This window comes from Corythoichthys intestinalis, chromosome 1 (genome assembly GCF_030265065.1).
Source record: "Corythoichthys intestinalis isolate RoL2023-P3 chromosome 1, ASM3026506v1, whole genome shotgun sequence".
In the NCBI taxonomy this organism is placed as follows: domain Eukaryota; kingdom Metazoa; phylum Chordata; class Actinopteri; order Syngnathiformes; family Syngnathidae; genus Corythoichthys; species Corythoichthys intestinalis.
The window spans coordinates 53,065,852-53,093,467 of NC_080395.1; the positions used below are offsets into that span (position 1 = coordinate 53,065,852).

A 27,616-nucleotide genomic window follows, 5' to 3' on the forward strand; every position below is an offset into this window, starting at 1 on the left:
AATTTGGATGGTTAAAAAATGTTTTAAAAATGTTTATTTCAAGTTATTCATCCAAACAAGTGATTCGATGGGAATACTAAGCACATCGACAACCAGCGACAGAGGCAAGGCAGCAGGTGGCCTCAGAGCCTGGTATTCATGTGCAACAAGCACTACTCTCTTGCTCAACACATGTTATGCGTGCTACAGAGCTTTGCTGTTAGCGAACATTTCTTGGAATTCCTTGATTGCAACAATGTTACAAGTACATCATCCAGCTTCCAGCAAAGTAGCTGTCGTCATACATCACACGTAATTGAAACAAAGCATTATAGGTGTGGCAAATTCAACTATGACTTTTGAAAACTATCTCCTTTTCTTGATAAATTTTTACCTCCTACATCCTCCAATCCGTGTCCTACATTTTAAATATCCCACAAGCGAGAGGACACTGCTGCCTAGTGTGAGTGGCGGGGGTGTTAATCAAGGTCACTCTCCATGTGGCTGAGGGGCATCTGTTTCTGAGGTCAAAGCAGGAGGACAGGAATGGGACTTAATGCTGTTGTGTTTGCTCAAGGCCTCGTCAAAGTCCAACATCTGGCCGTTGACAGAGATGTCCATGCAGCCGTGATAAAAGGCTGTTACTGGGGTGGAATCCAATGGGACATCATCTAAGAGGGAGGGAGGAAACAATAGATATTGAGTGATCATAGCGTATGCATGCATATGCAGCCAAGACAGTGCATTACTAAGCATATGGGGAGCCTGATATAACTTATACATAACACAAAAGTTTAATCTTCATTCTATCACATACTTAAAACATTTCCACACATGCTTTTTTCATGATAAACAGCTTGAATGCATATTTTGTCACCGAATGTTAACTACTGTACTAGGATTCATTTTCAGCACAAAAAGACCTTTGTGACTGAATGAACCTACATGAATTTTACAATTAATCTCCCTTCATCATCGTAAAGAAAGCCTCCGGTGTAAATTCTTACACTTGCTTACATCTGCAGATCCGACTAATGAGACCACAAAGAAACGCAGACCATTTCTTCCTGGAATCAATCAGGATGGTCACTTGGAAATGCTTTGGGGGAACATTTCCCGTAACTATTTAAGCTTGCTTTGAAATGCTTTTGGAAGCACTCTCAAAGGCAAAATGGGACTGAAATGATTAGTGCTGGCACATTTGCCTTTATTTGATCACCGTATGTCACTGACTATGTAACAAAGAAAACTATGTATCGTTAATTTGTAACTGACCTGGTATCCCACCAATGTAGGTGCTGACTGGGTTCTGCATGGAGGAATTGAGGTGCTGCAGTGCCACCTGCTGGGCATCAGGCAATATTTTCTTGACAGTCGATGAGTTGGCTGAGATTGAAATTTCTGTTTGAGTTACACTCAGCAACACTGTTAATCGGTCAGGATAACACAACAGCATTGAGTGCAGTGTAGCCACCGAAACGCCGTCCAAGAAAACTTGCAGGTTCTGCAACACAGAGGGGAAACAAATCAATTTCACGCACGTTGTCAACGGGCAGTATTAAACATGTTTAGTTACAAACAAAAATGTTTAATATGAAAATACAGCGTCATATTCGCCCTCTGTTAGCACGGCCAGCGACAGTGGGACTCTGTTGTTGGAAACTAGAGCAAAGATGACACCGGTACTGCTTGAAGGCCGTATATTCATCCTTAAATCCACCTTCCAGCTTCCAGAGTCATCTACAAACAAACACAAGAAAAAAATATGTGCTTTAAATACATCAGCACCAAACAGTTGACAAGAAGAAAATGTGGAACTCAATTGAATTTCAAGCGCACCATTTGGATGCTCTTCTTCCTCTCATAACACTACACACCCATCTTTGCTAACACTTTGGCACTTCAAATGGAAGTCTTATTTATGGTAAACACAACAAAAATACCTACAAGCAACGATAAAGTATGACTTAACTTACTCACTATAGTCAATATTGAAGCGTGCCAAGCCTTCACCGGTGAAAAATGATCCGCGTTCAACATGAACGTGACATTGTTTACTTTTCTTCTCCTGGATGACCTCCTTCACCCCAGATGCTCCTTGGTTCATCATGTTCCAACCTCGGATACAGCCATCAAGTCGTGGGTTGATCTATCAGTCAGACAAGTTGTTCATGCAGTTTATGTTCTTTTTAAGCTGGTATTATAACTACTGATGCACCGATACCAGTATCGGCTGAGGGGGGCCGATCCGACCCAAAATAGTGGTATAGTGTCGGCGAGTACCAACAAATAGGGCGCCGACACAATTTACCGGTCCGGTAACACTTGAACGCAGCCTTTTTTCTCCTGACACTTTCTGCCCACACTTTGCATACCAAGCAGCTATCACTATTGACCTGCAAATGAGACATATGAGAGCAGGCTAACAGTTGCTCTTAACCAATGCCGGGGCAGATTTTTCATATGGAAGAAAAACAAAACTAGGAGTAGGAGAAGAAAATGTCGGCGGTTTTGGAATATTTCAGCACCGAGTACAATGACTGGGGATGGACCGCAGCAACAATCCCTGGGCAGTGGGACGAGAAGAGTGAAGTAGCAAGCCAGATGTTCGAAAAAATCACTGAAATGACTGTTGTCTGTAACCTTCCCCTTCTGTTTGTTGAAAGTGTGGGAATCCTGCTTTTTATGGCTGCTGCAGTACCTACAGTAAGTATAAGGTCCCAAGTCGCAAATAAATTAAGGAGACGACTATCCTGCACTAAAAAATGAAGTAACAAGACATGTTTTAGAAAAGCTGGAGATGGCAGGGGGCATAAGCTTTTCTACCTACGTCTAGAGCAGCCAAGTCTCCCAACTTTCCTTGCTTAGCTTGACAGCCGACTAGAAAGCGAAGTACTTCATGCGATGAATTCAAGGGATCGCACACACACCGGCCAAGCCATTGCTGCTCAACTGGAGCATCCCGAAGTCAAAGGTACTTTACTTTTCTTGTGTTTTACTGACAGAAAAGCCACAGTAATTTGAGACCTGTTTCAAAGGTGCTGTAGAAGAAAGCAAATCATTTGTGCGTTGCTATAGATGGACTTGAGTTATTTGCTGCTGGTGCACAAAGAGGGAGGCTAACAGAGAAACAGGATGCTGTGGTCAATTGTTTCACATCCAAATATGTAGCTCTTTGGAAAAAAAAATATATATAAACTGAGTGGTATCAGTATGGTATCGGTATTGGCCGATGTTGCACGGCTGAGATCAGTATCGGGGCCAAAAAATGGTATCGGTGCAACACTAATTATAACAGATGCAACAAAGCGCACATAAAAATGGTGCACGTTAAGGTGTCGTCTTACAGGTTTTATGATGCTGTTAGTGCGGTTGGGAAGACCAGCAATGTAAACTTTAGTCTCCAGTTTGCCATTAACCCCAGTGAATAGGCTCTCTGGACTGGTGATGCTCATTACAGCTTCCTTGCTGATCTTCACACTGATGCTCTTCTCCAGTTCATCCACAGAGATCTGCACGTTGTGATGTGTTGCTGTCATTAGCAATCTATTATCTGAATAGTATTTACACTTTGGCAATTAGAACGCTTACTGAATTTTCCCACTCATGCTAAAAATGTGTAATATATCGACATTTTAATCCTGTGTACATTTTTTTTTTTTTTTTACCACATGCCACTGTCCATCGTTGATGGCTTTGCCTCCACTGGTGACCTTTAACGTGTGCTGAGTTTTGAACTGGACTTCGATGCGGCCGCCTCGTAGTCCTAGCATGAACCACGAATCCTGGGAGGATTCTGCGAAGAGAATGACTCCCTCTGGATCAAATGTGCGGAAGTCAAACTCTGCTGCAAACCTGGCAGTCAGAAAAAAAAAAAAAACTTTAATGGGCATCCCACTAAAACATATACTGTACATTCATAATGTCACAAGGAAGGTGGTGAAAAAGTAATTGAGAAAGACTTTTTTTTTTTTACTTAACTGTTTTGCTTTCATATATAGTGGTACCTCTACTTACAAAATGAATTGGTTCTGAAAGTAGTTTCCTAACTTGAAAATTCTGTAAGCAGAGATGCATTTTCCATGTAAATGCCCTAATCCATTCCAAGCCCCACACAATCCAGACATAAATCTTTTATAATGCATAAAAATGCATGAAAACATGTAAGAAGTACATGTTACAATTAGATTATTGCACAATAACCATAAAATCCGAGTTGTGCATAATGTAAAAAACCAGGAATAGAGTAAATAATCAAAGTTAATACACTCATGTAAAGCTGATGGAACACCAGGGGCAAATGAAGAGGACGCTGGGATACACAGATACGCATACAGTAGAGGTCCCTCTTAGCCAATTGGATGCCAAGAATGCTAGTCAATAGCCAATGGTAGATAAGTATGTTACGTTCAGTCAACTCTGGGAGCTGCGAGTACCAGCCATACTGTATTACTGCCTTTCTTATCCTGAAATTTCTTTCTTAACAAGAAGCAATATTTTCCCATTGAGGCCTGTCATAACCTGAAAATTCTGTATGTTGATACGTTCTTACGTAGAGGTACCACTGTCCTGTATGATAGAGTGCAGTTAATTCCATGATACATGTGACTAAGGTTTTTTGTACTCACTTTGTTGTCTCTGGCAGACGGAAGAGAAGATATATCACAGGAAGCCCTACAAACTGCTCCCCCAGGTACAACATCTCAGCGTATTTATAGTCAGACAAATGCACACAAACTGGGATCCTTTCACAGTTGTGCTTGTTATCTGCTAAGCGGAGACCCTGGCGGCCATCGCAATGACAGTTGTAGCTGCCCACATTGTTGATGCAAGTGCCCTCGCACATGCTCACCTGGCACTCGTCAACATCTGCAATGATGAATTCAGAATTCATTCAGAACTAGACAGATACGGACAATTGAGACCTACAGTTTGAGTTGAATTTCTGGAACTTTTGTATTTTTCCCACACGTGACCTCAATCTGCTTCTTGATCACATCTCACCAAAGCTCAAAGTGAATATTTGATTTATTGAATTAATTAAGCGTAAGACTGACATGTGAAAAAATTAGGACACCCCATTAAATATTCAGTTCTTTATTAAAAATTGTTCACATATCAATGTCTGATTTTGTTTTTCTTTATCTCTGGAAAAGAAAGTGATTTAATTGCAGGTAACCAAACATATCAACAAAAATGCATATTCTAACTGAGGAAAAAGTTAGAACACCCTACCACTTAATAGCTAGTGTTACCCGCTTTGGCTGAAATAACTTCAGTGAGACGCTTTTTGTAGCCTATCAGTCTTTGACATCGGTCTGAAGATAGTTTGCCCCATTCCTCAACGCAGAATACTTTCAATAGTGACTGTTAAAGTGAGGGTAGACACCATGGTGAGATCCAAGGAGTGGTCTGAGGCCTTCAGAAAGAACATTGTAGACACTTATGAGTCTGGTTATGGATTTCAAAAGATCTCAAAAGAATATACAATCAGCCATTCCACTGTCCGGAAAATAGTCTACAAGTGGAGGACATTCAAAACAACTGCCAACATGCCCAGGTCTGGCTGTCCCAGCAAGTTCACCCCGAGAGCAGACAGCGAGATGCTAAAAGAAGTCTCCAAAAACTCTAAAATGACATCATTGGACCTACAGCAGGCTCTTGCAACTGTTGATGTGAAAGTGCAAGCCTCTGCAATTAGAAAGAGACTTCACAAGTTAAACCTTCATGGGAGGTGCGCAAGGAGGAAACTTTTGCTGTCCAAGAAGAACATGAAGGCCAGACTGAAGTTCACCAGATTGAGTGTAGCCAAAGACCAGGACTTCCGGAATAATGTTCTTTGGACAGATGAATTTAGAATTATTATTGAATTATTTGGACACCAGAACAGAGGACATGTTTGGCGTAAACCCAATCGAGCATTCCAGGAAAAGAACCTCATACCAACTGTGCAAGCATGGAGGTGGAAATGTAATGGGTTGGGGTTGCTTTGCTACAGCTGCCAGCTCACCATCATTGAATCCATCATGAATTCTATCCTGTATTAGAGGGTGCTTGAGGAACATGTGAGATCATCTGTGAAAAAAATTCAAGCTGAAGCGAAACTGGACCCTGCAACAGACAATGACCCAAAACATACCAGTAAATCCAAGGACTGCCTCAAAAGGAAGAAACAGAGCCCTGGAATGGCTGAGTCAAAGCCCAGATCTTAATCCAATTGAGATGCTGTGAGGTGACTTGAAACGGGCTGCACATGCAAGAAACCCCTCAAACATCTCACAGCTAAAATTATTCTGCGTTAAGGAGTGGGGAAAACTTTCTTCAGACCAATGTCAAAGACTGGTAGTGGCTACAAAATGCGTCTCACTGAAGTTATTTCACCCAAAGGGGGTAACACTAGCTATTAGGTGGTAGGGTGTCCTAACTTTTTCCTCAGTTAGAATATGAATTTTGTTGATATATTTGATTTAATGAGTAAAACAGTGTTAATGTTTGTTGTTTACCTGCATTTAAATCACTTTATTTTCCAGAGATAAAGAAAAACAAGATCAGACATTGATATGTGAACATTTCTTAATAAAGAACTGAATATTTAATGGGGTGTCCTAATTTTTTCATGATTGTATCTGCATAGGCTTTACTACTCTACTCACCAATGCAGCTTTTTGAAGTGAAGTTGTATTTGAATCCAGTTGGACACACACAATCAAACATGCCAGGTGTATTGACACATTTAGAAGGCTCATCACAAATACTTGGATACATTAGGCACTCATTGATATCTGAAAAGAGATGAGAGACAGCGAGAGAGAGGGAAAAAAATCTTTTCATTGATTTGATCTTGATCATATTTATTATCATCTCATATACAGGTAATTACCGGTTGTGAGCACCTTGCAGATGTTTTACCATTATTTTGTAAAGGTTTAAATTTTGGTAAGTCGCAGATCGTTTGACTTGATCCATCACACAAACCTTACATAATGTAGAACTAAATGTCTCAAAAGACTGAGTGAAGATAAACTAACAGGACAGAGTGGAAAAACTATTTGGAAACATCCTGAACCTGTTGAAAATGTAGTAAAGTAAATGTTTCTCACTGCATCAGTGTATGTTTACAGAGACTTTGAACTGAACTAAAGATAAACAGTGACAACTTAGAGTACTATTCAGTAATGTGAGACAGCAAGCAACAACAAATAAGAGGGATGATGTCAATTAGAAGTTGTAGGATAAACAACGGAGGGGATCTGGTGCTAAGAGAATGGAGTGGTGGCTGAAGGCAGGGAACTTGACAGACCAATCGCCAGCCAATGTCACCTGCCTAGAAGGGAGGCCGAGAAGCTTTGACTAAACATAGTCAGGTTCAGCTCAACACAAAGTTTGGGCTTTGTTACCAATCTTCTTGAGAGGAGTTTGATTCTATTCCACATGGAGTTGCCTATGGTGAAAGTTGTGGACATACAATTGCCAAAAACCTTTATGCTTACATGGGTAATGACAGTGAAGCCTCAAGGAGTATGAATCAAGCGGAATGGCCCACCCATTCACAACCCAAGATGTTTTCTGTTATTGGACTTATGTGGTCATCTTTGTCTATAGCAAACAACAGGTTCAAACATGCGTGTCTATACATTCACTTGGCAACTAGAGTCCTTTTGGACTTTTTAGCCAGTTGGAAGCTTGGCCATTTGAGATTGCTCAGATCACAGCTGCTGCTCCATGAAATTCAAGGTGTTAGAAAGTCAGATCAGGTGCCCTGGGCATCTGACTTGAATTCCTCCGAGACACTTCCATGGTGGAGCATTCCGGGCATGTCACACCGGATGCCGGTCTAAGGGAAAACTCGTGAAAATGGGGTACGGTCTCTCCTGCCTAACCTTGTAACATCCCAGGAAGAGCTTAACGGAGTGGCCGAGTAGAGGGAAGGATGGGCTTCTCTGCTGAGGTTGCTGCCCATACAACCCAACTCCATTCAAGTGGAAGAAAATGGATAGATGGCAAGATAGTTGCCTGAATGGTTGTATAAATCGATGAACGGCTAGATGGATGCATTGATGGACACTTGCATTCTTGGGTGAATGGACATGACAGTTATTTGCTTAGTTACTGAGCATCACTTTGAAACAGCTGCATTTCTACCATAGGGGGCACAGTAAAATCATCTGTCCTAATATGTGAACAAAACATGTTTATTATCTCCGTTGCAGTTTGCAATGGTGTAAGATTCATTATGATGTATCAGGGTTCGATGCACCTAAGAATTCAACCTAAATCATAAATGAAAATTTAAATCTCTAGCAGTCAGTCAAACCTGATATTCATCTTTTAAAAGCACATTTATATTTTAATTTTTCAATACACTGGAATTACAAATGTAACTACACACATAAACTCAAAGAATGCTACATTGAGGCTTTGTGTAGTGTTCATATACTTCTATATGAAAACAGTATTTTTGAACAAATACTTCTGAAAAATGGAATTGTCTTACCCACACAGTTGATGTTGTCGCTGAGATAGTAGCCGTCTTTACACGTACAATGAAAACTTCCAGGAATATTGTAACAATTGTGGTTACATCCTGCTGGAAACTCGGAATCTGAACACTCATCGATGTCTGTGCAATGGACAAATTGTATAAACGCTGCAAGGCTAACTATCATATTAAAATTAGTTTTTAAGAAAAACTTACCTTTCTCACAGCTTTGCCCTTTCCAGCCAGGCTTGCACACACACGTATAGGAGGCTTTACCATCCACGCAGCGCTCAGTTCCTTCCCTGTAGCATGGAAATGGCGTGCATTGATTGCTGATTTCTGCCCAATGACATGGAGAATTTTAAGTTGTAACAGAAATTTATCAATAAAGAACCTTTAACTTTTATCAGGAACGTTCATGGATAATTAACAATAATTTTCATTCGGGAAATCTTACGGCAGACCGACAGAAATATCATTAAAAAACTATGTCCTGAAATAATTGGTGTCTCATCTTGGTTTATTCACATATTTACTTATCCAGTGAGTGTATGCAATGACAATTGGTGGAAACAGTTGCATACACAGGTTAATCAATGCACTTTCTGCCATTTAGTGAAAGAGCATTGGAACTTTTTTCCTGTCACTTTATGTTGCTGGTAAAGATACAGTAGATTTTGAAAAAAGCCATGCATTTTTCGCAGCTAGATCACTTTCAGACAATTTGGGTAAAATTGGAGTTTTCTACAGCACATACATTATTGTGTTTGAGAACTAAACTGAACTAAACAATACCACTGTCAAACAAATGCCACCTTTCACGCAGGTTCGAAGATCCGATGGGATGACAGAATCAGAATTGTCGCTGCTGGCGCCAACTCTGTGGGAGCCCAGACACACTTAAAAATAGATTTTTATTGTTAGAAATAGTTCAATAGTCCAATCTATCAGAACATTGGTCACTTTGCAAACTTACCAACATACCTTGGGTAAAAGTACTCCTGAAAAAGAACATGTGTTTTTCTTTAAGATGTTGCAGCGAAAGTAAGGCAAGTGCGATAGTTTTAGTAAACAGAGATTTTGATTTAAGTTGAAATACTAGAGTGAATCATATTAACATTAATCGTTGGGTGTGAACGGAGTTATCACTAGTGGTAACAATATTAGTAGTAGCCACATGGATATCAAAATTACATTATAATTGCATAATGTTAGTGTAAAGCAACTACAGTATTTATTTAATAACATAAAAAATGAGGCTAAAATAATCCATTTCAAAACATTAACTATGTGACACACAGAAGTGGGTAAAGTAGCCAAAAATTTTACTCAAGTAAGAGTAGCATTGCGTCAAAATAATAATACTCAAGTAAAGGTAAAAGTATTTGATGAAAAGGATACTCAAGTAATGAGTAACATTGTGAGTAACTGCTTAAATTTTTTATTTTTTTAATAATGGTATTTTTTTTCTCAGCATAAAGTTATCTATATGAACTGTTATTCTAACGATACTGTAAAATAACCCATTACATAACCACATTAATCCAAGGAAATACAAACATAAAAAATAAAAATCATCGAATTCCGGTGAGAGAAAAAAAATGACAGAAATGAAGCATTATTCGTCCAAAGAACATGAGTGCCCTCTGGTGGAGAAAATAGTTCCTAGTACGATTGGTGATTAGTTCCTTCACAGTTACTATTATGAAATTAATAGGATCATATCTCCGGTTTTCCGTAGTGAATCGGTGCCACATAAAAACTGGGAGAGAGGTTAAAATCTGTGCTTTCGAGTCATGTTGAGGGCAGCGCTCTATGTCAAATACTTCATTTTTTGCAATGCTTTAAAGACGCCACGTGATCGAACAGGCTGGCATGATCATAGAACGGGAAGCTTGCGTTTGATTGGTATAATGGAGTCATGTGATTATTGTTGCGACGTCTCATTGGTGAAATTGGTAGAGTCCTTTTCACACACATATCCAGGGAAGTTCCCGTGTAAGGTGACGCGGGATTTAGTCGCGTCATTGCTTTCATGCATGTAGAGATGTCCCGCGAATGAGGCGGGTAGGACACTTTCACAGACTTGTCCCTTGTTGCCCACTGGCGCTCTCTGTGCGGTGAGGGCTGGCGGCGCGATTTTATAACCCGGACATTACGTCATTTTTGGTCGGCATAGGCTGTCACAATGTTGGTCAAATTGTGTTTTATTCCAGAGTGAGCGTTTCCGACGTCATAACTGCAGGCATTTCGAGCTCATCAAGACTGTATTTTAGCCCAGGCGATCCAAGAGCGCCATTCGACACCTCTACCGCCCTTGTTTTGAAATCCCCTACGTATTTAAGTGTACTTTATTGCTTTTGTTTTCTTATCGGCTCTCTGCCTACCGCTTAGGTTAGTATTATTGCTCCCCGTCGGCCTACTGTCAAGAATCCATTGTGTTATTCCCCCTTTTCCACGATCGGGGTATTTTTGTTTGTATTTAATAAACCCATGAACGCGTCCCTCTGTTGTTTTCTGTTTTGAAGTACAACCTTGTTTCCGCACTAGCGGACCCTAACATCGACAACAAAATAAACCACACATTTCCAAAGATGGACGATGGACTCTCTTCCTCTGCTCTACGCTCTATGATGTTTTCAGTTTAATTTAGCTATTTCCAGCTTGCTGTGTTGATAATTCTGATGTTTGTTTACTGCTTTTTGTCTTACTGCGAAGAAAGAGGAAGTGACGATCGGCCCGCCATGATATTTACATCATCAGCTATCGTGCTGTGATCAGGAATTTAACGCATCCCACGCACACCGCTTCCAAGGGAAAGTCCCAGATTATTATACTAAGACGCGACCAGTGAAATGTCCGTGTAAAATCCGTGTCAGTCAACCCAGGAAATTGTTTTCACACATAAGAGTTACCTGTTTAAATGCGATTTTCACGGCATTTCGGTGTGTGTGAAAAGGACTTTACTCTTGGCATCGCTGGCAAAAAAAAAAAACTAAATTAAAAAAAAAAAAAAAATGTCGAATATGATGTAGATTTTATGGGTGAAACATGGTTATATAACAAGGGTCGCGATGCAGAAATCACAGACATCAAGGAGTGGTCGAGATTTTCTTTTTCAATTATTTTTTTTTTTTTACATTTTTTTGTTAGGATCGATTATTTATCATCTAACATATCGGAGAAAAAAGCGACAGTAACAAAAAATTGCAATTAAGTGATAGTTATGAGGTAGATATCAGTGACTTTTTTAGAGACACCATTTTTTTCATTGTGACGTAATTTGTTTAAAAGTTTAAAATATGCGAGTAAATATTTTTTTTTCTTTTTAAAGAAAATATTAGACATCAATTAATGATTCTAAGCTAAAATTGACAGACATTTTGAATAATAAATACAATTAATTACCTTCGTTTTATGGCTGGGTTGAAACAAAAGCAGTTGCGCGACGTCTGTAAACAGGGGTTACCAGGGTAAAAGGGACAAATTAAAAATGGTTTGGGGGCTTCATGCGCCATGAATCTGCTATGGCAGCATATGGACATATTGTCCTATCAAACACAAAAATGACGAAAAATGCAGCGACTCTTGTGTAGACCAAAGCATCAGAGTAAGAGTCACGTTTTTTCTTCACAAATCTACTCAAGTAAAATGTATGGCTTAGTAAAACTACTCTTAGGAGTACATTTTTCTCAAAAAGTTACTCAAGTAAATGTAACCGGATACATGTTGCTACCCACCTCTGGTGACACATAACCAGCTAATCTAATTCATTCAAGAGCGAAAATAGAATAGTTGCATGTTAATGCTTGCGTTTTTTCTGGCCTCTTCCTACACAGGTGGCCTTTCTTACCGTCTCAGGGATGTTCTCAAAGATCTCCCTTGCTTCCTCTCTGTTGCATAGCTCCTCAATGCATTCTCTCTCCAGATTGCCCTTCTTGTGCTCTTCAAAAAGAGAGTTGGCCCTCTTGTGTCGGCTCAAGAAGTGCGATGCTTTGCTCTGGCTCAGAACTGGGACACGCATGAAAGCACAGGGATGAACACAAGTGTCAACAAACAAGTTGGTGAGCTTTTTTTTTTTTGCACAACATGCAGTTCCCGGACACGGGATTCTTTCAAGAATTCATGCAGCTTCATGTTACAATAACATATGAGTGATCCAGGCCGGAATTTAGTCATGTTTGCCTGACAGATGGCAGATGAGCCTGCATGGATGAAGTGGCCAAGCCAAATTGCGCTTATATGAACTGGCCTGGAAAAAAAGAGGTCATTGCGAAACTGAGATTTCCAAGAAATGACCTTTTGCTAGTATAAGCAGCTCGCGATGTGCGCTGTTTGTTTGGATCTTTAAACTCATCGTGTTCATTCTTTGGATTTAGGGTGAATAAAATAAAATGTCATTTAAATTTCCCAAGTCGCTCGAGACAAAAACGTTTGGCAGTGAATATGGTCGCAAACTTACATCGCGAGGCGTCGGCGAACGTCAGCAGAAAAACGAGACATGCTGGCACAAGATTCTGTCTCCACATAGTCGAGCTGTGAAGTCCCGCTTGGCCCCGCATGGCTCCGGTAAAAGACTGACTTCAAACCCTATTCTTCCCGAAAACGCTAAACCAGAACTGGGGTGGGAGGGGGGCAGAGGGGGACGCAGCTAGGTGCGTGTGTGCGCACTAATAAATGCTGGTGGGTGGAACTCATGCAGAAAGCAGATTTAGTCCACACAATGCACGCCGGGAGGTCAGCAGCTTCAATTGGGCCGGACAACAACAAACCCTTCATTGGAATGGAACCATACTAGCTAAAGCAAAAGTACCTCCACTCTGGAAAAACTCGATTAGGAGCTTGTGTGAACAAAGTCCAGGTAAAGACACTGATTCAAGTCTTTAACCCTCTATGGCGCAAGTCACTATTTTATGTCATTCAAAACAAAACAAACTGTAACCCTGTAGAAACTTGCCGTCCACTTACTGTATGTGGACATGATCACATTATTGGTAATGTACGTCCCAATATTAACATTTGGTGTAAAGTGATACCTGCATACTGTGTGTATACGCCATGTCTCCATTTTAATTATATATTGTAAATTATTAATTGTATCTGTTTTTTTATTTATTTATTTTTTATTGTTATTAATATATACATTTATACACCCATTTAAAAAAATTTAAAAAATTACATGAATAGGCCTATGTGGTTTTGGCCCTTATCACACTCTAAAGTTGATGAAAAATAAATAAAATAGCATTAATAACAAATAGTTGTATAAGTTAAATCTCCATTCTGTCATGGAAGGCTGACAATGAATGCCTGGTTCTGTTTTTTCTCCATGCCAGTGCAATTCCTGATTTGTTTGTCTCACAAGTCGCCAAGAACTGAATTGATCAGTAAATCAATGTTTCCATTATGTGCAATGTTAAGACATACAGTATTCTAACAAGCAGAGGTGTAGCAAGGGTCCCCGGGGGCCCCACACAACAAGCAACATGGGGCCCTTCGATCGTGTGCAAGTAAGGGGGACAGTTGGACTTGGAGTAATAGCATATTTAATAAAAGTATGATAACGCCTCGGTCTCATAGAGCGCTTTTTAGGACACTCAACGTGCCCGGCTTCTACTACATTAAGACATAAAACTCCAGTAACATAGTACACTCACCCCACTGTCTTGCTTCCTTTTCACCTCTTCTACTTTTATTTTCTTTCTTTTGTCACTTCCAGAAGGATAACTTCTCATCATTTTGAATATACGCCAATTTTAAAAAAAGCCAAATCGCCGCTCACTCTCACTCTGAGTCACTTTTGTGGGGGGTAGAGCGAGTGAAGGGGCCTCTTCAGGGAACTCAAACACAAGGCTTTCACCGGCACTGTCGCACTTGTCGCTGCGACAGTGCAGTAAAGCTGCTTGTGCTAAATCTGTTGGCCCTCTGGGGTCCCCTGCTGGCTGGGGGCGCTAGGCAATTGCCTGGTTTGCCTAATGGGACACGACGCCTCTGCTAACAAGAGAATTTAAACAACAATGTACATTGTACATAAAAGTAGAACCCAGTGATCCCTCGGTTTTCGCGGTTAATGGGGACCAGAACCCGCTGCAATAAGTGAAAAACCCTGAAGTAGCGCCCCCCCCCCCCCCCAAAAAAAAATGTGTGTGTGTGTTCAGTGTATTTGTTCAGATTTAGCATTGGAAATAGATAATTAAATAATTAAAATGATTAAATAATTTAAAAAAAAAACGTTTATGTATGTTTATGGCGGAAAAAAGACAAGGCTGAAAAAGCAGTTCCTGCTCTTCCACCTCTCTTTAAAATAAACAGCTGAATTTTAAGCCAAAAGAACTGTTGTGTTTGATAGAACAATATGTCTATATGCTGCCATAGCAGTTTTATGGCGCATCATACCCCCAAACTATTTTAAATTTGTGAGTTTTACGCTGTTTTATAAGTTTTATAAGTCCAATTTACAGACAACGCACAAGCGCTTTTGTTTCAACCCAGCCATAAAAAGAAGGTAAGTAATTATATTTTTCAGTCGAAATGTCTATCATTTTTGGCCTAGAATCATTAATTGATGTCTACTCAATCAAATCAAATCAATCAATCAAATCAATTTTTTTTTTTAAATCAAAGTTTGAAAAAAAAAAAAAATTCAATTGCATATTTTAAACTTTTAAAAAAATTACGTCACAATGAAAAAAATATTGTCTGTAAATATTAAACTACTGCTTAATTGTATTTTTTTGTTACTGTCGCATTTCCCCCCAGAATTTTAGATGATAAATAATCGATCCAAACAAAGAAAAATTGACATTCAAAAGGGTAAAATTTTGAAAAAAAAAAAAAAATCGACCACTCCTTGTCTGCGATTTCTGCATTGCGACCCTTGTTATATTACTATGTTTCACCCATAAAATCCCCAAAAAGTCTTGACACTCGGTGAGAGATGCTACACGGAGTTTTTGGCTCGAAACATGGTAAGTACGTGATAATATGTCGTTAAAATAATGGTGTCTTTAATTATGCTCTCTCATGGTCTCACCTCGAGTTAGGGTTTAGTGGATAAAAAAATGTTCTTAAAAATGCCCTCCTGTTCAATTTTTCTTCTCCCAGAAAATTGAGATGTTAAGCTTTCCAATGATGTATAACACATGCATATAGGACAATTTTGAAATTTGACCAAATTGGGGGTCTCAGCGGAACTTCAAGACAGCTGTTTTCCGATATATATATATATACGTATATATATATATATATATATATATATATATATATATATATATATATATATATATATATATTTTTTTTTTTTTTTTAATAAATGGTTTTCAAGCTCTTCAAATGTAATAATTATGATAAGTTTTGAACATGATACAGTCCCACTGAATTATTTTTTAAAACAAGAATAAAGTAGAAAAATGCTTGTCTTTATTAAATGCTTCATTGAGTGAGTCCACTCAAATCCATTTAAACTGCTCACTTACACACAATGAGTTGCCACAGCAACTGTCTAACAAGTTAAACAATGATTAACGCATGCGGCGCTTTTAAGTTTCGGCTTCCAGGCATCTCTGGCAAGATCAAACCTTAACATCTGTCAATCATCGTCAGTGGTGGGTGGAGTAGCAAAAAATTATACTCAAGAAAAAGTAGTGTTACTTCCAAAAAATAGTACTTGAGTAAAAGTAAAAGTAGTCATCAAAAAATGTACTCAAGTACAAGTAAAAAAGTATTGGTTGAAAAGAATGCTCAAGCAATGAGTAATATTGTGAGGAACCCCTGGGAATGTTTTTTTCTTTTTCTCAGCATGTCATCTATATTAACGGTTACTATACTGTAACCATTACCATATTAAGGCCAAAAAGATGACACAAAAACATTGAGTTCAGACCAGAACAACATTTGAAACATCACCTGTCCTTTAATCTTAAAACATTAGTAACCGTTTCATCTTTCGCCTTATTGAGATAACAATGTCAACCATTAGTTTTTTGGGACCACATTACCATGCTGATGCAGTATTTTGAACCACTTTTGGAATTCTTTCGATTCCTTTACCCCTCTTTATATGTTTATATATTGACTGAAATTAAATATACGAAACATTTCTCGTGGGGAAAAAAACATCCCCTGTCCAAAGGGCATGAGCACCCTCTAACGGAAAAAAAAAAATTGTTACCTGTGATTTGTATAACGGAACGTGTGGTTATTGTTCCGACGTCTCATTGGTGAAAATGAGACCATCTCTGTCGGCATTGCTGGCAAAAATAAAGTCAATTTGTAGAATAAAGAGGAAAAATGTAACGACTCCAGTGTAGTCCAAAGTAGCGGAGTAAGAGTCATGTTTCTTCTTCACAAATCTACTCAAGTAAAGGTAAAAAGTACTGCAATGTAAAACTACTCTAAGAAGTAAATTTTGGTCCAAAAGTTACTCAAGTAAATGTAACGGAGTAAATGTAATGCGTAACCCACCTCTGATCATCGTTAACTTTATAAGCAACTCCAGTGCACTGCCTGACCAAGAAAAGTGGCAGGAGCGAGAGTGAGTGACTACGTGATCAGTACGGTGGCTGAGAGGTGTCAGGCGAAGTGCAAAGTCCAAACACTTTGCAAATAGAAAAAAGCATGAACCCCAATCGCAAACGCTTTGCAAAAGGAAAAAAAACATGAATGCAAACTACCACAACACTATCCCCAATTGGTAAAGCGTGATTGCTAATTGGCAAAAACACGAACCGCAATTGCCACAACACAATAGCAAATTACTCGCAGCATGAATGCAAAAGGCTCACAAGAGGAATGCAAAGTAGTGTTTTATCGGTTGCGAACGATTCGTTCTTTTTGAACGAATTGTTTGGGTGAACGAGACCGAACTAATCACCATCTGCACTGATTCGTTCTATGAAGTTAGGGCTTGTTCGCTGCGTGGGAGGGTGTTGAGCAAGCGGCAGCGTCTTCTGACATCGCACACGACCAATCAGACGCCAGCCTCATCGCGGGGAGGGAGCGGAAACAGAATCAGGGCGTCTGTCACTCACTTCCACGTGTAGCCAATAAGCAGCCAGCGTGCACGCAAGGGGGCAAGACTGAGTTATGTCACTTCCCGTTCAGTGACTCGGTCCTCCGGTTCCTGACCTAGCTTGCTGCTAACTTGACTTTCCAGTAATGCGGTGAACGAGTCAAAAAATGGAAGGAAATGACTTTGTCACATATTTTTTAATGTGGAGCCTATCAAATGCTGCTCAAACAGACAAAACACCGCACAAATCTAGCGAGCATGGTTTAGTGTACTACTTTTCTCAACAGACTCGGGACTACCTATGACTGACAACATACTATCAAATTTACAGTAGTGTAAAACACGGGTAGCTAAAAAAAACAAAAAAAACCACGGGTAGCTACGAGGCAAGCAAAAGTCAGCTGCGGTCGCGTGACGGCAGTGAAGGGGGCAGAGAACTGTCACTATATGGAGGCTTCATGGCAGCGACATTTACCTCATATGTGCACAGAAAAAAATATTTAGTATGATCACCATAATACTGATTTGCAATGAAACTGTATATACATGTCAATTTTTTCCGACTGTTTTATTTTTTTTCGTGTCAGAGCATGTCAGGTGTTGGTTGGTTTGACAAATTATGTCCATCCGTCCATCATGTGCTACTCAAGCGCCCAAAAACAACGCATGCGGACACGGGAGATGTCGCAATATGTCTACATTTTTCTTAACAGACTAATGAGAGTAGAAAGGCAACATCGTAAAGAGCAAACAATTATTTCTCGTCAGCATTTGACGATCTGAGATGAGGGGACGACAGGGGAGCTGACCGGATTATTTTATTTGTTAATACCAGTGCAAAAATTCAATATGATCATCTTAATACTGATTTGCAATTAAACTGTCGAATATCAAAATGTAGTATTGTTTTTATTTCAGAGCAGCACATTTGACAACTAGCTATTTACACTTTAGTTTTAACAATAGTGACCTAAAATAACAGTGATGAGCATAAAAACTAAAATACAACAGAGCGAGAGGTAAATATAATGTGTTGGTCGTTCCATATTTAGAAATTAAACTTTCGATTTATTTTTATTTTCATGACAGGGAGCATGCCGCGTTGGATGGTAGCAGCAGCATTGTATAACGTGATCAAGATCATGCTAAAGAAAGTCCGTGCGCCCCCGACCCCAAACCCCCCACGAAAGGAAAATGTTTAACCGTGTCCTAAATCGAAATGCAAGCACGAGCCATGACTTTGATCCCATTGAACTAGGACAGACGACGCGGAAGTTCTCCCTCGCTTTTGCCGCAGCGGGAGGGAGACGAGGCTGTCTGTGAAAGCAGAATGATATCGCCTGTCACTCATTTCTGAAACTACTATGAGTGGTCAATGAGGAGCCTGTGTGCAAGAGATGGAGGGACCAAGCAATGTCACTTCCCGTTCAGTTATACTGCAAAGCGGTCTTTGGTGATTCGTTCGGCAACGTCACTTCCCGTTCACTAACCGAACGATTCATTTGGGCGGGGAGGGAGGTGAGGGGGGCGAACGATTCGTTGAACGATTTGTTTGAACGAATCTTTTTACTGAACGAACCGGAATGGATTCGTTTACTCAAGTGAACAACAGATCCCGTCACTAACAAAGACCCGCAGCATAACAGCAAAATCCCAAACCTCGGGACCATTTTTCAGTAAATGAGGGGCTTGGAGTGACGCCATCACTCCAAATTAATATCTCAAGCCTCCCAATTTACTGCAAAATAAACCTGAATTTGTTTGTGTTGTGATCGTGCTAGTTGTTGGGACACCCCTCTGTTATTGATCGATTCGGTACACTCAATTAGCCGCGGGAGCTAAGCCAAGGAAAAGCTACGAGTGACGTCACCACTCGAAATTAATATCTCAATAAAAGCATAATACTGTATCTACAAAACCGTTGCAGCACAAACCAGCACAAATGATGATCATTTTATATAAATTTGCGTCTGATGGGGTGGGGGGTCAACTTCATGCAGGTCCATAGAGATGGCCACAAAGCACATGTAGCAATATACAGTGTCGTCCTTTATTTATTTTTTTTACTTCCGGGTCATCCTCTTGCTGTCGTGATGTGGGATTTTGCTGTTGTGCTGCGGGTCTTTACATTCGTCTTGCGAGCCTTTTGCATTCGTGCTGCGAGCCATTTGCTGTCGCATTGTGGCAACTGGGGTTCGTGCTTTTGCCAATTTGCAATCTCGCTTTAGGAATTGGGGATTGTGTTGTAGCAGTTTGCATTCGTGCTTTCTTTCTTTTGCAAAGCATTTGCAATTGGGGTTTGTGCTTTTTTCTATTTGCAAAGTGTTTGGACCTTGCATTTTGCCTGACACCTCTCGGCCACCGTAGGCCAGTTCTATAAAATACTGCATTCATTTATTTATTTTTTAATTGAAAAAAATAAAAAAATAAAATAAATCCACGATTTGAAGCGCGAAATAGCAAGGGATCAATGTATACAGTAATTTCCGAGATATATGAGAGTGGAAATAAAGAACATGCACAGTAAGTTCGGTGAGTTACGATTCATCTCACCCCAAATATTGGCCACAAATTACTAGATTTTTCACAAGACAAGCAAAAGTAAGATGACGCCAGTAAAAGCTATTACACCATGACTTTACTTTCCAGAGTTTTGAGTACTTGCTCGGTATCCAATTAGATTCCTCAGCTGACATTCATACACATATTTTAATTGGATAGTGTTATAGTCATTAATTATTTCATTTAACTTTTATTCACCTTGTTGGAAGCATCCCTCCAGATTCACCCGTATTCTCTGGGACAACAGCAATTTCTGGTTAAAGGAGTTTACCATACTTTCAGTAGAAGTCCAAAGACTTGTGTAATATATACAAATATGTACTGCGTTGGCCCAGCATTTTACAAACCCGTCCGCCCTTGAATCATCTGAAAGATGTTAGGAAGTCATCAGAGAACACGATGAAGTAGTTTAAACAGTTTAAAGTAAAACAGGAGGACACTTTATCTAGTACTGTTTCTAATACAAGAGAACATTATAGCCTCAAGATGAGGACACGAATTAAAAGACTATTTCTTGTAAATGTTACATACTGTTCTTTTGCATTTGAAAATAAACCTGACCAAATGGCAACATCTAGGTTGCACGAGTTATTCAAAGTGACGTTCATACTGAACAGTTAGCTAATTCTTGCATTTGAAAAAAAGCATAAAAAACAAACTAAGTCGCTGAACCCACTTTTTTGACAAATGAGACACCACATTTGAATTAATATTTTCATTTTGTTAAGGGAAAAAGTACAATACATTTCACCATTCATCCCACAGTATATATACATGTACACTTACAATAAGCTCAGTTTGCTTTTAAAATATTTGTACAAAATATGTGTTGTTAATTTGCAAATTCATGGGATAAGTACAACATTATTGCAAAGTGGGGGGGAAACATTATTGCATTACAATCACTTCTTGTTTGGCTTCAGGGCCAGGAAATGTGCCGTTACCTTTAACGGTTTTGCCCCAAAACTTAGCTGATTTCTGCAAGACTGTAAAAAAAAAAAAAAAAAACGTAATGTGACTCAATGGGCTCAGTTGTGTGTGATTTCTACTCAAAACCTGAGGCGTTAGTGCACACAAGTCAAATGTTTGGATAGAATCAATAGGTTTATAACTGTAGTTCCACATACAGTACTAAGAACTGAACCAATAAAAACAGTTGCCGTAGTCTTATTAGAATCAAAACAGGCAGTGTTGTTTTTAAATATATTTCACAACTGGCACACTGCCTTCTCACCGGTAACACTGGGTTAATTCACTTGGCAAGTCAGTTACATATTGATGCACACATACACTCACAAGCACATATATTAAAAAACATTTCAGTCATTCACTTCAGATGCACAGGAACATGTCTGTATGACAAGGTGTCAAGTTCATAAAAACAGATAAATTGTAATGCATTTGAGTTTTTGTTTTTAAAAAAATATTACATAAAATCAATGAAGACTGGCACTGACCACCACTGAGGGTACACAACTGGGTGCTTACATTTGGAGATACTAAAAAAAGGATGTGATTGGTCTCATTTCACCTGCTAGCACAGAGGTGACTACACATGCACTGATTTGGCAAGAAAAAAATAATGATGTAATAATGATGATGAATTAGTCAAAGAAAGGTTACAGGGACAACATGGACACAAAAATGTTAGCAAGATTAAAATCCAGTACCTTCAACGGAATACAAGGTGCTGATGGGCAAGCTTGGCAACAGGCAGTATCTCAAATATATTTGACACGAGAGGCCAATGTATCCATGACAACACACAGCTACAGTGCTAAAACAAAGTCATAACGATGGCAATAGGCGACACAGCTAGCAACAACTTTACCATTTCACAATAATAATTTGAAATGGGTTGAATGTCAATAGACGTATTAAGTAGTAGTAAAGCTTAAGACATCTCTCATTCACTTGAGAATATGTGAAAATGTCGCAACGGTCATAGTTGAGGGTTAGTTTGTCTTCTGTCTTCAAACTAAGAAAAAAAGGAGACACATTACACAGTCATCTCTGCATACATTTTAAAGTTACAGTATCCCAACCTTTGTTGGAATTTCAGATGAAATGACCAAACTCCAATTCCACTACAAAAACGCTCTTGTGGACACCAATATTTGTTAATGAAGTCAGATGACCTTTGTACTTTCTGCAAAATATGCTATCTGCATGCATTGCATGGATAAATGATCATCCAATCTGCTACCAAAAGTATTATGTACTGGTGGCCTGAAAATAGGATTTCAGAAGAAGGGTAAAGCACTTACCTAGTATGTAACTTAAGACCATTCTCCATCATAATGTCTAAGACCTCCAACAATGAAATCAGGCAAAGCTTGCAGAGAAAACCAAAATAGCTTTCCAGGTTTTTGTCTGGATTAAGTTCAACGCTCACAGCAGGCCAGGGCATGACATCAAAACACTACAGCAACTAAAAGCTAAACATCTGTTAGCACATGGATAATAAATGTTGACAGTTGGTGCAAGTGTGATTTCTCTCACACCTCTGTGGTACCGGGCTGCTTGTGGTCTCGGATATTCCTTGTTGTGGTCCTCAAAGATATTCCTATGCAAGTAGGTGCCCATTAAAAACAGGAAATACTGTTGATCATTCAGAGGTTTTGGTCAGCCAGATGTAATGTAAAAGGAAATATTACACCAAGGACAAACCAGAGCTTTAGTTTTTGAAAAATGTGCTACGAGTCTTGTTCGTGCATTAATTTGGAGGCAATTAAAGTGCGTGTCGTTCACTGTAAAAGCTGTCCAGTGAAAAGGTTTGTTCTGTCATCACATCACAGAAAGGATGAAGAGTTTGTGAAGTTCTTGCACTCCTTTCTTTTTCTGACCTGACGTCTGTTTCTCCATATACTGTGTGTGGAGTGATGCATCTTCAGCACGCCACTGTTCCGTCCTGTTCTGTGTATTTCCCCTGAACTCAGCACGGCAAGTGAAAGCTTCTTCCAAATGTTGATTTTTGTCATGGCCAGCGTGCTGGTTGCGAATATCACAGAAAAAGCTCAAAGAGGTCAGATGGAATAGGTGGAGCTTTCTGACTGTTGGCGGATGTAACACTGGAAACTTTTGTCCCCTATCGGATGTTCTCTGAAGAAACAAGGAGAACTAGCAGTTAGATGAAGGATTGACGACATACAGTACTGTGCGAAAGTTTTAAGCAGGACACCTGCCTAAAACTTTTGCACTGTACTGTATATATTTTTTTTTAATTATTAAATTTATTAGGATCATGGAAGCTTCCACTTGGGGAAAATATATACATACAGTATATCCTGTATATACATAATATAACAAAAATATACAGTACTGTGCAAAAGTTTTAGGCAGGTGTCCTGCCTAAAACTTTTGCACAGTACTGTATGTGTACAACTTTACATTCGAATAAGCCATAGTGCAATGTGAGAGCGGCATTGTTAACAAATATATTTATGCTTAGTTCTGTCTCACATTGGCTTGCATTAATTTTAACAACTGTGTGTTTATTCCAACCCAACAACTAAGGAAACAAAACTCCTGGTATTATACAGCACAAGTTCTACTACACGACAAACTACCCCCGAATTAAATATATATATTTATCTATTATTATGGCCAGTGAGTGAATATTATGGTAAACTGAGGGCTGGAATACCAAATAACTGTGAGTCTTTCCAGACCATTTTCCAGCCAAAGCAGATATTTTACATTCGACACATTAGTCGACCAGATATATCAAAATACACTGTAATAACCAGAGGTAGGTAGTAACGCGTTACATGTACTGCGTTACAGTAAATTGAGTAATTTTTTGAGAAAAATGTACTTCTATCAGTAGTTTTACCAAACAATAGTTTCACTTGAGTAGATTTGTGACGAAAAAACACTACTGTCACTCCGCTATTTTGGGCTACTCAAGAGTCGTTACATTTTTTCTCTTTATTGTTCTTTTTTTTGCCAGCGATGCCAAGAGTAGCTCTACCAATTTCACCAGTGAGACTTCGCAACAATAATCACATGACTCCATTATACCAATCAAACGCAAGCTTGCCGTTCTATGATCACGCCAGCCTGTTTAATCACGAAGCATCTTTAAAGCACCGTAACAAATGAAGTATTTGACATACGGCGCTGCTCTCAACATGACTCAAAAGTGTGGATTTTAACCTCTCTTCCAGATTTTATTTGGCACCGATTGACTACAGAAAACCGAAGATATGATCTTTTTAATTTTCATAATAGTAACTATGAAGGAACTATTCACTTCTCAAACTAGGAACTATTTTCTCCACTTGAGGGCACGTATGCTGTTTTTTTTTTCTCTTGCCGGAATTCAATGATATTACAGTGGGTCAAATAAGTATTTAGTCAACCACTAATTGCGCAAGTTCTCCCACTTGAAAATATTAGAGAGGCCTGTAATTGTCAACATGGTTAAACCTCAACCATGAGAAAGAGAATGTGGAAAAAAAACCTAAAAATCACATTGTTTGATTTTTAAATAATTTATTTGCAAATCATGGTGGAAAATAAGTATTTGGTCAATACCAAAAGTTCATCTCAATACTTTGTTATGTACCCTTTGTTGGCAATAACGGAGGCCAAATGTTTTCTGTAACTCTTCACAAGCTTATCACACACTGTTGCTGGTATTTTGGCCCATTCCTCCATGCAGATCTCCTCTAGAGCAGTGCTGTTTTGGGGCTGTCGTTGGGCAACACGGACTTTCAACTCCCTCCGCAGATTTTCTATGGGGTTGAGACCTGGAGACTGGCTAGGCCACTCCAGGACCTTGAAATGATTCTTACGAAGCCACTCCTTTGTTGCCCTGGCTGTGTGTTTGGGATCATTGTCATGCTGAAAGACCCAGCCACGTCTCATCTTCAATGCCCTTGCTGATGGAAGGAGATTTTCACTCAAAATCTCTCGATACATGGCCCCATTCATTCTTTCTATTACACAGATCAGTCGTCCTGGTCCCTTTGCAGAAAAACAGCCCCAAAGCATGATGTTTCCACCCCCATGCTTCACAGCGGGTATGGTGCAATTCAGTATTCTTTTTCCCTCCAAACAAGAGAACGTGTGTTTCTACCAAAAAGTTCTATTTTGGTTCTATCCGTCCATAAGACATTCTCCCAGTCCTCTTCTCGATCAACAAATGATGCAAATAAATTCCTTAAAAATCAAGCAATGTGATTTTCTGGTTTTTTTCCCCACATTCTGTCTCTCATGGTTGAGGTTTAACCATGTTGACAATTACAGGCCTCTCTAATATTTTCAAGTGGCAGAACTTGCACAATTAGTGGTTGACTAAATACTTATTTGCTCCACTGTACTTCGGCTTAATGTCGTTATGTAATGGGTTATTCTACAGTATCAATGTAACAACAGAATCAAACAAATTTGTAAGCAGTTACTCTCAATGTTACTCATTACTTGAGTATTCTTTTCACCAAATACTTTTTTATTTGTACTTGAGTACATTTTTTTGGATGGCTACTTTTACTTGAGTAATGTTATTTTGAAGTAACACCACTCTTACTTGAGTACAATTTTTGGCTACTGTACCCACCTCTGGAAATAATTCTTATGTGAATTTAGACATTCACTTATTATATGTGAATCTGGGCAATTTTGTTGATCACAACATTATGATTATGTTGTATTTATAGAAACCATCGTTAATAACACATTATTTATAGAAAGACGATAAATATTCTACCAATTATGTGATACCTGATGATGTCTCACAGCACACAAGTGTGTGGAAGTACAATGGCTCAGAGTCACTGCTGTAAACAACATGATGAATGTAACAAACAAATAAAACTACGTACTGGCTGCCTATCTTGGTTTTCTTGAACTTGTCTCGTTTGTACTTGGTGTGCTGCTGTTCCAAGGTCTGCACAGCTGAAACTATCTGCTTCAGAGTTTTGTATGTCTCCTGGGGGTCGTCAATAACAAAACTGGAGTATTCCTCTTGCTCAGGTCCGTCGTACACAGACTTACTGCCACAGGCCTCTGTGGGTCAAAAGTGGAAGATTACAACAACAATGAACGCACGAGGTAAAATATCAGTTGTATAATGAACCACTGTTGAACACCAACATGAATTAGAATGGGTTTTTTTCCCGTTCTGACCTTGCATCTTGATAAGTTTGGTCATGTATGTGCTGTACAGGGAATAGATCCTCTCAGTCTCTCTGTCTCCATCTACGTCCAGCTGGATATTGGCAGGGAGGCCGCTAGAAACAGATGCGCACAGGAATGTGAGAGTGAAAAACACTGATAAAGACCACCCAAGAGGATTTTTTTTGACAACACCACACACCCGGTGCAGGGCGTACAGCCAGGCGCTGCATCAGCAGAGAGCTTGCAACAGAGCCAGTGGCCGTTGAGGTAGGCTGAAGGATGATAGGTGCTAAGACGCTTGCGGTTGCATTGGCTGACTTTGGTTAAGATGTCGATCCAGTCTCGCGCCTCAACACAGTTATTGGCTTGGATGTAGAGTGCCCTCTCTGGCTGGATCACCTGGAACATCTGGAGAGAGAGGAATACACAGAACAACACAGTGAAACCATGAGTCATTTAAAACCTTTCCTGAAATCTGTAAAATGATTTTTTTTTTCTTAAGCCCTTACATTTTTCATCTTGAATGACTCCTCCTCCAACCTTTCCACAGCCAGAATGTTCTCTATGGGAATGCTGCACAAAGCTCCCTCTCCTGGAGGTAAGAAGTAATGTATTAATAGAGGTAACCAATGATTACCTGCAGGTGACACATTGATAGTGTCCTTTGAACATGTGTTTTTAAGTTAGTAACCACACATTTATTCATCAATGAGATATGCAGACAGAATTTCTGTTACATAATGCTATACTGTTCTGACCATTATCCATTATAGTCTTTTACAATTCAAGTCTTTTCAGAAAAGAATGGTGCTCAGGTGATGACAAAACTCAAATTTGCCACTAGCTCTCTATTTACTTTTTTAAAAATTGTATCAGTTAACGGCAGGCAATGTAGAACATAAATGTATGTTAATTAAATCGTGTGAAAAATTACAGAAACTGAGAAAATGTTTTCTTTTTTTTCAAGTCTTCCTTTGACTTTGTACAGTGGTATGCAAAAGGTATCTGAACCTGTTGGAATTTGTCACATTTCAGCATAAAATCCCCATCAAATGTGATCTGACCTTAGTCAAAATCATACAGATGAAAAAACAGTGCTTTAAATAAAACCACCCAAACATTTATAGGTTGTCATATTTTAATGAGGGTAGTAAGCAAACAATGACAGAAGGAGGAAAAATAAGTACGTGAACCATCACATTTAATATTTTGTGCCCCCCCCCTTTGGCAGCAATAACTTTAACCAGATGCTTCCTGTAGCTGCAGATCAGTCTGGTCCATCGATATGGACTAATTGTGGCCCATTCTTCTCTACAAAACTACTGTAGTTCAGTCAGATTCCTGGGATGTGTGGTATGAATCGCTGTCTTTAGGTCATGCCACAGTGTCTTAATGGTGCTCAAATCTGGACTTTGACTTGGGTACTCCAGAACATGTATTTTGTTCTTCTGAAACCATTCTGA

The 27,616-nt window shown here is 39.3% G+C and overlaps 2 protein-coding genes and 1 long non-coding RNA gene across 5 annotated transcripts in view; 1 reads left to right on the forward strand and 2 right to left on the reverse strand.

The window, feature by feature from the left end:
• On the reverse strand, positions 1–13,220 carry pros1 (protein S). Its single transcript, XM_057831186.1, has 14 exons — positions 12,921–13,220; positions 12,312–12,469; positions 9,435–9,459; positions 9,274–9,357; positions 8,675–8,797; positions 8,474–8,599; positions 6,633–6,761; positions 4,608–4,848; positions 3,648–3,834; positions 3,327–3,491; positions 1,960–2,128; positions 1,583–1,719; positions 1,255–1,483; positions 1–650 (listed from the first exon to the last, which is right to left on the reverse strand). Exons 1-14 carry the CDS (start codon positions 13,018–13,020, stop codon positions 469–471), a joined length of 2,055 nt encoding a protein of 684 aa, XP_057687169.1. The 5' UTR covers positions 13,021–13,220; the 3' UTR covers positions 1–468.
• On the forward strand, positions 13,154–27,213 carry LOC130912980 (uncharacterized). Its single transcript, XR_009062683.1, has 3 exons — positions 13,154–13,319; positions 26,010–26,087; positions 26,203–27,213. It is a non-coding gene; the product is annotated as an uncharacterized LOC130912980 (long non-coding RNA).
• Positions 20,006–27,616, reverse strand: part of rasa3 (RAS p21 protein activator 3) — an 80,494-nt gene continuing 72,883 nt past the window's right edge. For 2 of the 3 annotated variants that reach the window (XM_057831173.1, XM_057831156.1), the window contains exons 21-25: positions 26,663–26,745; positions 26,353–26,561; positions 26,163–26,266; positions 25,859–26,042; positions 20,006–23,132 (exon numbers count right to left, since the gene is read on the reverse strand). In XM_057831173.1, the coding sequence (XP_057687156.1) occupies positions 23,057–23,132; positions 25,859–26,042; positions 26,163–26,266; positions 26,353–26,561; positions 26,663–26,745 (656 nt within the window). In that variant the 3' untranslated portion in view covers positions 20,006–23,056. The remainder of the gene's footprint in view (positions 23,133–25,858; positions 26,043–26,162; positions 26,267–26,352; positions 26,562–26,662; positions 26,746–27,616) is intronic. The other variant, XM_057831163.1, reaches the window with a different exon arrangement.

Coding starts and splice junctions, on each gene's coding strand:
- pros1 (XM_057831186.1), bottom strand. CDS start 13,020: ATGCGGGGCCAAGCGGGACTTCACAGCTCGACTATGTGGAGACAGAAT. Junction 3,835..4,607: donor CGTCTGCCAGAGACAACAAA/GTGAGTACAAAA, acceptor TCTGACTGCCAG/GTTTGCAGCAGAGTTTGACT. Junction 1,484..1,582: donor CAGAGGGCGAATATGACGCT/GTATTTTCATAT, acceptor TCTGTGTTGCAG/AACCTGCAAGTTTTCTTGGA.